The 15,098-nt window shown below is 42.4% G+C and overlaps 1 protein-coding gene across 1 annotated transcript in view; it reads left to right on the forward strand.

Annotated features, from left to right (window-relative positions):
- Nucleotides 1–5,488: 5,488 nt before the first annotated feature.
- The window catches only part of ablim3 (actin binding LIM protein family, member 3), a 57,173-nt gene continuing 47,563 nt past the window's right edge, over nucleotides 5,489–15,098 (forward strand). Inside the window, exon 1 of the mRNA XM_008279589.1 lies at nucleotides 5,489–5,819. Within this exon, the coding sequence (XP_008277811.1) occupies nucleotides 5,807–5,819 (13 nt within the window). The 5' untranslated portion in view covers nucleotides 5,489–5,806. The remainder of the gene's footprint in view (nucleotides 5,820–15,098) is intronic.

The following is a 15,098-nucleotide window of genomic DNA, read 5'->3' on the forward strand; positions in this document are numbered from 1 at the left end:
GCTTGAACAATTGTTGAGTCCATACCTGAGGAATCGCTCGTCTTCATTCCAAAGGTGTAGCGCATTTACAAAGTCCTGCCTGTCAAGTCGAACCCACACTGCCAGCATTCCAATGAATTTACTGCAATGCCTGTAGATGTCAAGTATTTACGTCTGTGTGTTGTGTGACATTGTAAAAAAAGCAAAACAAACAAAGGGGATATAAGAGCGGCGACCTCTCGTCATTCACTTTCTGGGTCATGTCCATCCCTATCTGTGAGCGGGAAGATAATAATCCCCAGGCCGGCATTTGCTTTGGTTTCTCATGTTTTTTTTTTTTGTTTTTTTTTGCCTGCTTAGTTAAATATAAACTCTGGAACTGATTGTGTATTCCCAGCCCCCAGTGCACCATGACAAAGTCACCCTGAACACAGAATATCAGCCCTGCACTGCACATGCGATCATGCAATTTGCTATGCAAGGCTGCAGGACACAGTCCATTTAATCTGCTCTGTTTGCAAACGTGGGCGTGTGTTGGGGGGAAAAGAGAGGGAATGTGGGTGTATTAAATAGCAACAAATTACAAATAGGCAGGAATGGGTGGAGACAGTAGTGTTGCATTACAGAGTGGTGAATTGTGTGCACGTACTTTCCTGTGACCATGTGGACAGACAAAGGGAGAGGATTGTGAGACTTAGAGAGGAACGCAGCATTCTGCTGATCAGTGGTATCGATGGTGGACATATGACCTCAGTGTGACTGACAAACAAAACCTCCAACAGAAAAAAAAAAAAAAAACACTGAGTGGATGATTAGGCCCAAAACAATGCAGCAATACATTCAGACTACGACAAAATCCCGATCATGTCTCTGTCATGTGCTCAGCAGTTCATGTGGGCCATCATTTGTGCTGACTGCTGCTCGGCACACTTAAAGAAACAGCTTCCATGAGAAGGAGCAGAGTGATGTCAGGAATATTCCAGAGAACACACACACACAAGGGGGGGATGTTTGCCTTTATTGTCGATTATGGGGGCACTGGCGCCTTTGCAGACAGTGACAACACTGCGCTGACCTGACGGCCTGCTGCCCCGCTGCCTTCAGTGCACAGGAAGGCCGGCTTCCTGTTTTTCTGCCCCATCAGTTTGGAGGACAAAAGCACAATGCGGGATTGACACAGGAGCACAATCAGCACCCGGCACACGTCAGGCACACAGAGCAGCCACCTACACACTGTCACACTCGTGCACAAACCCTCAGGAACAGTTCATTTAGGTAAATCATTACCCATAACAATCATAATCAGCCTTGACCTGAGCTGCAGAAGTAAACAAACACACTTGCTGGAATCTAGGACAGTTTTGTTGATGTTTGTTTCATTTGATTTATCATTGCGCAATTACTGATAAATGATTGTTAACAGAAAACCTGCAGCCTTAGATGATGATTTAATTGGCTCAAGCGTAAACGGACGTTCTCCACACTGGCAAATCTGTTTGTTTTTAATAATATGCAATCCACTTCTCGTTCACTGAAGTCCACACTGTAGTTTTTACAAAGCTTGCAGATAAACCTAACTCTGTGAGATAATAAACGAGATTAAAGGACAAAATAAGATCATGTAAAACTACTGAACCCCACGACCAGAGAGGTAAGACTGTACAGGGCAGCGGAGAGAAAGAGTGAGGCGCCCCTCACATCCCGCCATTGTCCAGCTTCCTAAAGGCCTCAGAACCAGGGCTTCCTCAGGACACGGGGACGAGGCAGTCTGTTAACTTAATAAAACAGGACACACACAGCTTAATAAAACAGCACACACAAACATAATACCGATCGTATTTGTGTTAAAGGGTCAACTGAACCTATATCAAGTTCAAAGTAGTAGAAGTAAAACCAATTCAAAGCTCTTAGGCTGTTATTTATTCATATTTTCATAATCATCTTTGACACATGTTTATCCATATTCAGAGAAACTAACTGCTTTTGTGATCACAGCTACAGGTTGTCTACTCTTTATATCAATGTGATGCTCTATATATATGGACTTAAGCCTTCCTGGGGTTGTGTTTTAGCTTAAAGAGGCTCGTTGGTCATCTTATAGAATGTAGACTAATCTCCAGGTTAAGTTAGAGGGATTCCTGCTCCTCTCTATAAGCTGTTTTGTCTAAGGAACACAGGACTTAGAGTTTGTGACATGATATGGAAATCCTGAAATGAGTGGATGGGATTGTTATTGCTGCCTTGTTCTTTTCTTCGTATTCCATTGCAAGGAAAGACACGCACATCCCCGAGGCCCACTGGGTTGGGTGCTGGATCACAAAATGTCAAAAATGAGAAAAGAAGAACAGAAGAACGATCCGCACACCAAACAAGCTCCCTTTTACAATTTATTGGCGTGACGTTTCGAGCAAAATGCTCTTCCTCAGACTGCCGAAACGTCACGCCAATGAATTGTAAAAGGGAGCTTGTTTGGTGTGCGGATCGTTCTTCTGTTCTTCTGTTCTTCTTTTCTCAAGGAAATACATGCAGCAACAACTCGGCAAACTGCGCCACTGCAGTCTAAAAAAAATCACTTTGAATGCCAATTTGCTTGTTGACTTTAACCCAAATTGAAATTAAATCCAGGAAGAAACTGCAACATAATCTCTCACTAGATTTTATCTGCACAGTTTCGCCTCCTTTGTACTTTATCAAAGTATTTATTCTTTCGTTTTCGAGCTTATTAACCTGCTCCCTTGTTTTCTCACAGTCTTGATGTTGTTTAATTTGTCAGGTCATTGACCTTTTGTTGTATTGACCCACCTCACTTAGTTTTTGTCTGACTAATAGTTGTAGAAAATGGGTGTCTCACCATTAGATGGAGATCTTTCCACGCTGATACCACTGAACAAACACAACACTGAGCCGTGAATGCATGAATGACAGCTCTGTTTTCATGACTATAAATCTGATTTACACTCAGCTGTGATATCTGGGTACAGCTTCACAGGCCAGTTAAGGCGATTACCCCATTGTGATTCGGCAGTAAATCACAACAGCTTGCCAGTCAACAGTTTCATAATTAACCTGGCCTCCTCCTCCTCCTGGGCAGCAGCAGCTCCACCGTAAATAATCCAATTAACTAATTTGCTTACGTCTGTTTTCCAGAAGAGGGCGGTGTCATAACAGTTTTAGCAACAAGCCCAACCCAGCACTGCAAAAACACCAACAAGTCGTTTGATAAATCCTCTCCAGGCTCCTTTAATCAAATTTGCTTCACATATTCATTATAGTTCTCTTTTATTATGATCAATGTCACCAATTTCATATAAAGGTGGTTTGACTAATTCTTAAATTAATTCTAAAATGTTTCAGGCACTGAGGATCTCTCGTGAAGCCCCCACTTGGTGTGAAAAATGAATTAGGACTGAGGACTTGTGAGCATTTAAGACTTCTTGCGGTGTGATGTAGGGTACAGTGTCCCCAAAGCGCGCACAGCAGCCCAGAGTGACGTCGCTAACCCGGGATAAAAACAGAATAATCAAGTGGCCCACAGTGAGCCAGAGCAGCACCGGGAAGGAGGATGCTTCACTTTCACAATAACATCACAAGGAATTCCTACACATTCCCTTCAGAAGTTCTCGTTGGCTGTTTAAACATGGTCCATCCATGACAGGTTGGCTGCAAAGGATGACATTGTGAGCACAATACTTGATTATGATGGTGATTTTTTATTTGTTTTAAGACTATTTGGAAGCCAGCGTTTGAAAAGTAATTTTTTGCGACTTATAAAATGAACTTGTCAAATTTTCAAATTAATGCACAAGTGTAACACATGTACCAGTTCAAAATCTGCATAGGTTAGATCAGCTTCAACTTTATTATTATTACAAAACAATGACATGCAGCTCATCCTCTGCAAAGGAAACAGTAAAAGTTCAGTTCAATGTGAGTGAAAGATCTTTAAGGGCAGAATGAATGTACTGACATATGTACAGTACGAGCTGTATCAACAGTATTAACAGCATTAACAGCACATCTGAGTCCTCTCAGCCATCAATATTCAAGATAAATAAGTAATTTCTACAGTATGTGCAGGATGAATATATACATTATGATGCAATATTAATACAAAGAACAGAGTTATGGGAACATGCTGATATATAAATAGATATGTATATAAATAGATAGATGAACAGTATAAACATGTCATTAGAGAGTTTAATTTTGGTCTTTTGATATGAATAGACAGAGTAAGGGACCTTGGCTTTGGTACTATGACTAAGGTTTGGTCAGGAGTATATGAATGAGTAAGTATTAACATAAATGTTTAGACTTAAAAAAGAAAAACAACAACAACAACAACTAAGCAGTGCATTGTTTATCTAAATAGGCAATGCAAGCTGGTTTATACATGTATTTTATTTACAAACCCCTGTGGGATTTGTTTTTGATATGTCAAAGTTCTTAATGTTAATATAGTTGGTAAAGGTCAACAACAAAGCTAATTATGTCAGCGGAAACCTTTTGTTTTAATGATTTTACGACACATCTGTTTAACTTTGCCTCCTTGTAAAGCATTTTGTAACAGATTTTAAAAGTGTCCTTATAAAAAGATGGTGCTTTTTTTTTTTTTAGCTCCTCGAAGGACATTTGAGCAAGAATTCAAAACAGAAAGAATAGTAATAATAACAATAAACATAAATCTTTGAATGTTTCTTTACAGAGTCCACAAAGGTTTCTTAAAGAATCATGAAAAATGGTTCCTTTCGGCACCATAAGTGTCGCTTTAAAGAACTTTAGCAAAAGCAGGTTCTTTCAGAAACAACTTTCAAAATATGTAGATCTGTCTGTTTTATTTTGATATGTCTTGGTCATTTAGGTAATTTTTAAGTAAAAATAATTAAAATTAAGCCTGAGGATTTGCAGCATTTCTAGATCTTTCCATTATAAAACGTGTTATTTTGGGTTCTGGACTGTTGGTCAGACAGATTAACATAGTACAAGATGCCAGCTTGGAATTTGAGAAACAGTAAATGGCATTTTTGGCACCGGTTTCTGATGTTTCATATACCAATTAATCAATTAATTAATTTTTTTTTTTTTAATTAATTTTTAAAAATGGTAGTTGCAACTCTTTCTTGCCACCAAACCACAGAACTCAGATAAAGATTAATAACCTTTTATACATTAAAGAAACATGCAAAGCACAAAGAGGCTCTTCAACTTGCTGATATTGTTATTAATTTTATTTCTATTATTATTAATATTATTAATATTAGCATTATTAGTACTATTATTATTGTTCGTATTAGTGTAATCGTGCTCGCTTTATGTTGAAAGTGAGGACCGGAGCCTGCGCTGGCAGCGTGTGAGAGGCGCGCGGTGACGCGCCGGGGGAGCGCGGCGGAGCTGGGATCAGCCGGGAGCGAAAATGTGAAGGTGGAATCTGAGTGAGCAGCATTCTGTTGTCACTGCTTCTCAGAAGAAGAAGAAGAAGAAGAAGAAAAAAATTTAAAGGAAAAAAAAAAAAAAAACAGCCGACGTTTACAGAGCAGCGAGGGGGAGATTTCACCGGGTTTTGTATTAATTACGGGATTTATCCTCGCTGATATTTCTTTTTCTTATATTTTTATACCCCTCTTTCTGTCTCTGTCCACCTTCTCAGAAATTGACTGGGAGCAGTGTTGAGTGCTGAGAGTGAGGAGCATCGTTTAATGGATATTCATTTTTAATTGCACAATTTTTTTCGGAGGAATAAAACTGCCTTCGCGAAGATTTCATCGCGCTTTATGGGATTATTTTTTGACGGAGCCGCTTTGTTTTGGATGAGAACACATTGGCCATCATGAGTTCCAGTGGTAAGTCCATTCTTGCGCGCTTTATCTCTCCACTTGAAGCGCAAGGACAATACATGTAGGTGAGAGAATAACCACAGAGCAATAGTAGCCTAGAATATACCACATTTTGACTGGAATATATTATAGATAATAAGCTATTTTAAATATTCAGTGTTTGAGTTTAATGTTTAAAAAAACAAAACAAAACAAAAAAAATGTCACAGTCATATAAAAATGAACATTTTATATTGGACAGATGTGAAAACCTCTGCAAATAGTATCTCCCAAACCCTTACAACAGACTTGGAGCAGGTTTGGAGAGAATAGTGGAGCTAAATATATCTGGAGGTCAAAGTGGCATTTGCTGAGTTCATCCACAAAGGAGCATTATTGGGATTCTTCATCCACATAACAGCTGTTGCTTGAGCCCTCACAATATCCGCTCCTTCGCTCTTCTTTGCACTTCTCTTTCATGTTCCTGGAGATCACCCGGGCTCTCAGCTGTTGCCTCTTTCATGAAAGTCCACCTGTCTGTTCACACGTTCGTCCCAGGAGCAGGAAACCCTTGAGTCTGAGGTTTTCTGACCTGGCTGCAGCATAGTCTCATGGAGTTTAGTTGCGTGTGATGCAGCGCATGACAAACACGTCTGACAGCCTCAGGGCTCCTGTCATACTTATCCCAGAACACCCCGGGGTCAGCCATGATGCTAAGCTGACCTTGTATCAGCTGACTCTGACCCTGATCCTCTGTCAGCTGAATCAGGGCTTTCCCCTGCACGGCTGGCGGGGTGAGCATGTGCGCTCATATGCATGCCTTCCACTTTGTTGTGTTTACAAGTTGTCACCGGGGTGATTTACAAGTCACTACTGTGTAGATCTCAAGGTTAACTTTTTAAGAAAAATCCCTCCCTTCTCTCCTGTCCCTTAGCTGTCAGAGAGGCCAAGTCGCAGTCTGTTGAAGTTGAGGTGCACCAGGTGCTCCGAGAACTGGTGGTGTCAAGCGCTTCCTGTCCGCCCTCCGGTATTACTGCATCATTCATAATCTGGGCTGTCATTGTGTGGCACTACATTATTCATCCAGTGCTCTTAACTCAGTGGTACGGAGACATGCCCGACTGCCGGGGAGTGGGGTTGCAGCTTCTCGCGCTCTGAGACAATGAGCATAATTCTTTTGTTAAGCTTCAAAATGCTTCTCTCAGCTGACTGGGGGGGAGGAGCACATGCGGCCGATGTGTGGAGAGCTGTCACGGACTCTTGTGACTTGAAAGAAAGGATGGCACGCAAACACACACATGAGCAGCACGTCAACATGTGGTGTACGGATGAACATATGCATTTAACGGTGCGTGGGTTTGTCAGCGTTGTCACGGCACACAGACGGTGGGGTGACATGTGTCTGTGCTCTGGCTTCAGGCGTTGAAACGCAGCAGGCATCTGAGCCGAGGAAAGAACATCTCCTCTTGTCTGCTCTCATCCAGTCAGTCAAACATATGTCCCCCCCCCCTCTTTCCCTCTCAACACTCTCAAGGTTCGGACATGAATGGGCCTGTTAGGCTTTGCTGTGTGCACTGTTTTCCGCTGCATTGGGTGTGATTGCCTAGAGGCCATCGACACACACAGAGTAATTACACACCGCTCTGACTGTCTGTCTTCATCTTGTGGGCCTTCTATCTCTCATGGTCACTGGGTTTTGGGCGTACGTCTGGACCGACTCCTATTTTCTGCCTGGCTGGCACACGACGCAGGACTGCAGGTGGAGCAGGTCAGTCTCTGATGGAGGAGGACCTTGGTTTTACATAGACGACAGAAAAAACAGCATCGTCAGTGATGATAGCGATAGTCGATTCTGAGAGGTTTCTGTGGGATTGGGTACGTACAGTTGGTGTGTTTCAGGGGAGTGATAAAACACATGTTGATCAATATACTGATCATTGAGCTCAGGGACCTGAGGGGATCTGCTGGGTCATACATCACAGGCAGCGCTGACACTTCTCCTCTGCTCTTACTGTGTCTTTGCAGAAGAAAGTTCCGACAAGATACGTCCAAAAACCCGTGGAGAAATTTAGCACAGCCTGCTGGGACTTTAACATCCTTACACATGGGCTAATGCTCCCATTTGGCTCTTTCAGTTTTTAAAAAGTTGTCTCAAACGACGTAATAATTCTGACACATGGTTTCATTGTTATATATGCATTGTCCACTTTGCTAAGCTGTTTAGTTTCCAGACAATGCATCCAAAAGACTTTGGCATAATGTGACATTTTATCTTGCACCACAATGAGGTCAAAATGCAATTTGTTCACTGAATGAATGAATGAATGCCCTGTACGCCTCAGCTGCGCTTTATGATGAGTGCTAATTAGTAAATATTAACACACTGAGATGTGAACATCGTAAACGTTACACCTGCTCAATATCAGCATGCAAAAACCCCCCTTTGATAAAAATCAAGTTCTTGCCATATGAAGTCTTTTAATATGCCAGAAAATGCATCATGAGCAAAATAATAACATGGTTCAGTAATCACACCATGAAACTGCAGACTATCGATGATGGTCTCAGAAACATGGATTAAGGCTTCTGGGGTTTCATACATAGCAAGCCGAAGGAATCAATGCTGTTTCCTTGCAGGGTGGAGCTTTCTGTATCATGACTCGAGCATTTACGGCTGAATTACTGCAAAAACACAACTTGCCATTTGTGTAGTGTGGAGGAGTTTTCAAGTGTTTGAGCAGAGCGGTGAGCCGGTGTGCTCGAGGTGTGGGGGTGGAAGGTGTACATTCAGGGTGGGGACAATATACAGCTTCCTCAGAAAAAACAGTGAAGAGATACAAGGCAGACAAGTCATTTTCAAGGATAAAACTTCTAAATATGTAACTTTGACACACAGAGATGAGTTTTTAATCAGTGATCATGGAGGGACTTCAGCACTGCCTCTGATGTTAGCTTACCTACATTCACATTTTTCCCAAAGCACTTCTGTACCTGCGTAGTCTCCCAGGACAGTGAACAGTGGGTAACTTTAGGTTGACACCAAATGGAACATTTATAAAAATATTCCAGAAATGTGTCAATATCCTGAAGCAGGGGTCCACCTGTTATCGGCCTGGCTGCTGATCAGATCCGATATTCAGTATTTTCCAGATGATCAGCTGAGAATAAAATGCACTACTTCAACTCTAATTCAGCCACCTGTAGTCTGTCGTCAACAGTCTGTTGTCTTGAGCAACATACCACCCTCAGCGGTATCTTAATGGCTATAAGTCATGAGTAATAGGCAATCGGTGCAAAAGGATAAATGTTGAAAGGTCTCTTTTAATTAAACATGTGTAAGTTCTAACTAAGTTTTCTTTATTACTTACAATCAATATCAGTATCGGCCCTGAAAAAAAAAAAGCATTGGTTGACCCCTGTCCTTAAGCACAGCGGAAACATACAATATGATTCAACTGGTTCAAGAAAAATCTTGAAAAACATGCCTTGCTTTAAACCTATATGACCTGCTGTAGCTTCAGTTTTGGCATCCCACATCTTGTCACGCATTAGACTGTTTATAAGGGAAACTATATGAAAATCACATCATTGGTTCTATGCAATCTATGAAAATTAGGTTCAATTTTATTAGGTATTTCATTAAATTAGTTTGTTTTAATCCCTTTTAGCTTCATCACTAGATTAAATAAACAATGCAATGCATAGGTGCAGTGAAAGATACCTACAGATGAGAAGCTCATTTGTCACTAGAGGACCCACTGACAGACAGTGTCCTCCAGCTGCAAGAAGGGAAAAAAATAAAGAAATCTATACGTAGGGCTTACAACTAGATTAAATGGAGTTTTTTTTCGTTGTGTGCTGTTTAACTGTCAGTTACGCTTTCCTGGTTTTGCGGGAAGAATCAGCTGGAACAAGGGTAGACAAGGAGGGGAGCCTCATCATATATAATCCCTGCGCTTCTACCTCATCTGGTGAACAGTCCAAACCAGAGCCAAACACCATTTATCATTCCTGATGCCAGACGCCTTAGTTCAATAACACCGAGAACAAAGGTGGGAGACAAAGATGCACAGATGCAAACACAGATGCTGGGATGGACCGATGAATATTCATGTACAGTCGTGTACAACTGGTTTGCGTTTACAGGCCAACTCCCAAAACAAGCACATGTTTTTGTTGTTCATTTGCAGCAACAACCGTTGTGGCGACGACACTGGTGTTCAGTTTGATTTTGGTACAACAGTGAAATCCACCGGGGGGGGGATAAAAATTTTAAGGACAACATGGAAATAACATTCAGTTTCTTTTTCAGCTGTATGCTCGAGGCATTTTTTTGTTTATTTGAATGAACAGATTAATCAGGAGACTGATTCAGCTCAGATCCAAATCATTGTTGTGTCTTGGAGGATGATGCCTGCATGACCTTGGCTTCTGGGAGGATTGAGCGATCATTCAGGCTGTCAGCAGCAGTCTGACCTCTCTCTCTTTCAGCGGAATGACAGCATGTTTGTGATATCACCGGACACTCCCATCGCTCTGATGAATGCTTCAACCCAAGGTCCTGACAGAGACAGAGGGAGATGAAGAGAGGGGATGGGGGGAGGCATGGACTCCGTGCCCTGATCATTGGTTACATTAGATTACAGACAGGGGAAGACATGACGTTGCTTTGTTGTGTCTTTTTAGATATATAAAAAAAAATTCAATAATGCAATAGTCATTTTGGTTATTTTTTTGTTACGCTACACATTTGATGGTTCTAGTTTGTCCAATGTGAAGATTTAATGCTTTCTTTTGTCCAACACGGAGCTAAACTGAGTATTTTTGTTGTTGATTTGTACTCAGCAAACAATACATTTGAAGATGTCACTTTGGGATGTGGGGAGTTATAAAAGGCTTTTTCAGTATTTTCTGACATTTCATAGACAAAACAAACAATATAACTACCCGCTAGCGGCTGTGTGTTTGCAATTCATCAGCACCTCTCTCACTTACTGGAGCCAGTAAATCTTGTGACTTGTCTATACAGGAGGCGTTTTCAGCTGCCCGGCTGTAAACAGATGTGCTTCTGTTTTAACCAATCCAGCGATGTACACAGGATGCATGCTAGTGTTTTGCTTGCAATTTGCTTCATTATGTATCATTCACGTCCGGGTTTTTTTGTGTTTTAGGAGAGTTGTGATTGTGTATTGTGCTCTTCGCACTGTGTCCACAACAACACTGTGACTTAAAGCTCCATATAAACTGATGGAGGAATGAAACTGCTGCTTTCATTATGCAGTTTGCGTAGATTTTTCAACACTAAGGTCGACTGTGGGTGGATCCGAGGTAGCTATGCGATTCCTAATTAAATAATACATTTTAAAAATGGCACCAAGACATACACATGACATCAGGCATTGAGTCTTGTGGAACAATATAAAATGTATTTCAGAGAGATGGAGGGTTTTTTTTCCAGTCTACTCAACACATTGAGAGTTTTTTTTGGAGCCGAAATCTAGTAGCTATTAGAATATTAGAGTGGATTAAACGTTTGGCATTGCTGGTTGCTGCTCAGATTTCACAACACGAGTTTTATTTCAGGATTTAGCATCTGGCTCAAAAGACAAAACAAACACCCAAATCTAATCAGCAGAGCCTCTGAATGGTTTATCTGAAGTTTTACTTGGAGCTACTGCTGGATGGTATATCAGCTTTTTAAGGAAGATTGATATTTTCGAGGATGAAACATCACTGTTTATGCTGATATAGCTTGATGTTGCGGTCATGTTTCCGTTAAAGCCGTGCCAGCGTGTGCATCTCGCTTCTCTCTTACACTATTTTTGCAACCCCACTATCTCTGCGTTTGCGTGCAAAACCTGGCGCCAAGGTCTCCAGCTGCATGGAGGGAGGCGCAGCGCAGCACAGATATAAATAATATCTCGAAGTTTAAACTTAATATGACTCGAGCATGGGCAACGGTTGATGAAGTTTGTTTGTCTCAAGTTAAGCATCGATGCCAAAACTCTAATCTACCCAGCTTCTAGTTGGATTTTGTTGCTACTGTCACACATTACAGGTGTTGGAAGCACCATTAGCGTGCCACTGAAGCTTGATTACATTGGGTTATGGGGAATTTCAGAGCAGGGTCAACGCCTTGGGTTCTTGGTTGTGTTTCTCAAGGTGTTCCAGAATGAATTGCAGGGGATGAGGATTGTCGTTGCTGTGGAGAGTCTGCTTGTTCTACAATGTTTAGATGGGTGCTCCCTGTAAAAGTACCATCTACATGGATGTCATGACCCAAGTTTTCCCAGTAGACATCGCATTTTAACCAGACGATCTGTGTTAAAAATTTAATCGATCAGCACTTGATCGGAGTGTACCTTGTATCGCCATTCAGTCTAAAGATACCAACATACGAGGTGTGTCATAAAAGTTTCACGACTGGTGTCACAAAAGATATATTTCAAATCCAAACTACAAACTACAAGTTTTCCCCTTCGAAGTAATCCCTCTGGAGTCTAACACACTTCCCCAGCCTTCTCTGCCACTCCGCCTTGCACTCCTGGAAGGATTCTTCCAGGATCCTCCGCAGCTCCGTCATCACAGCCATCTTGATGTCGTCCACGTCTTCAAAACTGGTCCCCTTGATGACCCCCTTGAACTTGGGGACAAGGAAAAAATCCCACGGAGCCAGGTGGGGTGAGTAGGGAGGTTGCTCCAGCACGGCGATGTTCTTCTCAGCCAGGAACTGTTGGATGCTCAGGGCATTGTGAGCAGGCGTGTTGTCATGGTGAAGCAGCCACGACTTGTCCTGCCACAACTCTCACCTCTTCTCACGCACTGAACGAAGCAAACGCTGCAGGATCTCTTTGTAGATGTGCTGGTTGATTGTCTGAAGGGGAAAACTCGTAGTTTATAGTTTGGGTTTGTATCTTTTGTGACACCAGTCCTGGAACTTTTTTGACACACACCTCGTATGACTTTTGGTCGTTATCATTCAGCTCTACCAATAGCTGTCTTTGATGCATCCTAGAGGTCATGGATGAGATGTTCACAGCCTGTGACGGATTGTACGTGAACCACTTGCTCACTAGCCGCCACAGAGTTTTTGCTAAACTGAGTAGAACACAGCAGTTTTACATGTACTTCATAAATAGGCTTCCACACAAGTCACATCTTGTAACTGTCCTGCTAATAAGCAAACATGTCAGGTGTAATTGCTATGCTCAAGATTATGGGCATTAATTACTGATGATACTGAAGACTAACAACTAACCAGCTTAAATATTGTGATTGAGCTGGATTCCTTGTTTTAAAACTCTTATAGAGCTTATACAGTGAAAAAAATGCAACTAACAGTAATGAGTATGTTAGTAAAATCTACACAGAACTTTAAAAAGTAAACTTGGGTTTCATTTTTTTCCTTCAGTGACTCATTTCATCTCCACACCATCTGTGTACTGCCTCTGTTCTGATTCTGCCCTTCTCGTCACTCTCCTCACTTATCACCACCAATCTCCCGGCGTCCCTCGTGACTGAGCTCCCGGCGTTTTCTTCCCCGGGGCTGTCAGGTCAGGGGTAGAAATAGCAGCAACCTCTCAGTCCTCCGGGGATGCTGTCGGCCTCTCTGACCGCAGCGCTGTTGTTATCACCTGTCTGCCAGAGGCGGTATTGTCCTAAGGCACTCTCCGCTGATTTGGAGTCAGTGGATTACACCTGTAGTCTGGTGGCTATCATTAGAAGAATGACTCAACGCCTCAGCATGGGAGAGGATGGAGGGCTGGTTCGAGAGCACTGTAATGGGTTCGGACAAGGAGAGCTTTGCTGCGTTCGATGAGAATGAACGCGCTGACACAATTAGACGGAGTTACGTAATGCAAGCTGATTGTGTACCTGGATGCTTTCCCGGCGCTGATGTTCAACAGGTTAAATAAGCACCTCATTCATTAAAACACGCTTGGTGAAAACCTGCAAGAACACTGATAATCTTATCTCTACACCTTGCTCAGTTTGGATGTATGCTGTTAGTTTTGTACAACTTTGCCTGGCTGGGCTGTGAAAGAAGAGGATGTTATGCTGTGCCAGAGGTTGGTTTTGGCCCACTTTCAGAAGGTCAGTATTGTAAATAAATGCCCTGTGTTGGCACAGGCTTGCATGGCATGCTTTTAGTTCCCATTATCTCTCATTCACACCTGATGGGATCAGTGTTGCCTGTTTGGTTTTACGAGGAGGGAAAAAAAATAAACACTTTCAAGGGAGAGTTGGGAGTTGAATGAGCAGCTCTGCACTCACGAGGCTGGGTAGTCGATCCCAGTGGTGCTGCCAGCATTGTGAGCCAAACAAAGAACTAACGCAGACTTGAGGATGGGAGATGGGCGATGAGTGGGAAATAATAACGCTTGCATATTTCCAGTGCCCACGCTGCTGTCCTGAGAAGGAAAATAAACAACTAAATTCATGCATACATTTTCTCCCACACCCATGAGTGTATTCCCCCCCGTGCTCGCACACGCTGTGAACGTACCGTTGTCAGAATTCGAGCACGCAAAGAGCGCTCAGGCTTTGACATGTGAAAGGCTGTTAGACTTTTAAAGTAATGCAAGTCCTTGGGGATTCATCCAGCGAAATGGAATCAGTATCTCCGTCACGCCGGCCCATATGCTGGTGCTGCTCCGGCTGAAGCAGCAAAGTCTTTCAGTCAGCTATTCAGGTAATCAGGCCAGCTGGTTACCCTGCCATTATACCCCCTTCCACAGAGAGTAGGACCACTCGTGCTCCTCAAGGAAGATGGAGATGAATAAGAGACTGATCCCAGCTGCTCTGACTCAGTCTCGATATTATAAGGCTGGTTGTCTAATATCCATTTCTCTGCTTGTGGGTGCAAGAGAGTCTGTTTATAGCCAAGAGGAGGTGATGGACCTTTAGAGAGCCTCTAATAGCCTGTAAGAGGTTTGAATAAATTCATTTTCCTCTCTCATTTACGATCGAATTAATGTATCATTTCGACCCCCCTTTTTTCTTCTTCTTGTGATACCATATATTCTAGTACTGTTAAGGCTGCATGTGAGAACCTGCTTTCCTGACTGTGTGAAATAGCTGTCGGGCTTGCAGGCGTCTGACATGTAAGCTAATGTATAAGGTGTAAGGGGATCCATCCTCTTTCTCAACAGACGCAGCAGTGTGTGAGTGTGTGTGTGTGTGTGTGAGTGTGTGTGTGAGTGTTCAGCCTGTATGAGTTTGTGAAAAATAGAGACTGTGGGAGAGAAAGCCTGGAGCTTACCCAGCTTACATAGGTGTCAGACCTCACAGCTTCACAACAAGTGT

The sequence above is a fragment of the Stegastes partitus genome, unplaced genomic scaffold (genome assembly GCF_000690725.1).
Source record: "Stegastes partitus isolate 25-593 unplaced genomic scaffold, Stegastes_partitus-1.0.2 Scaffold164, whole genome shotgun sequence".
NCBI lineage: Eukaryota > Metazoa > Chordata > Actinopteri > Pomacentridae > Stegastes > Stegastes partitus.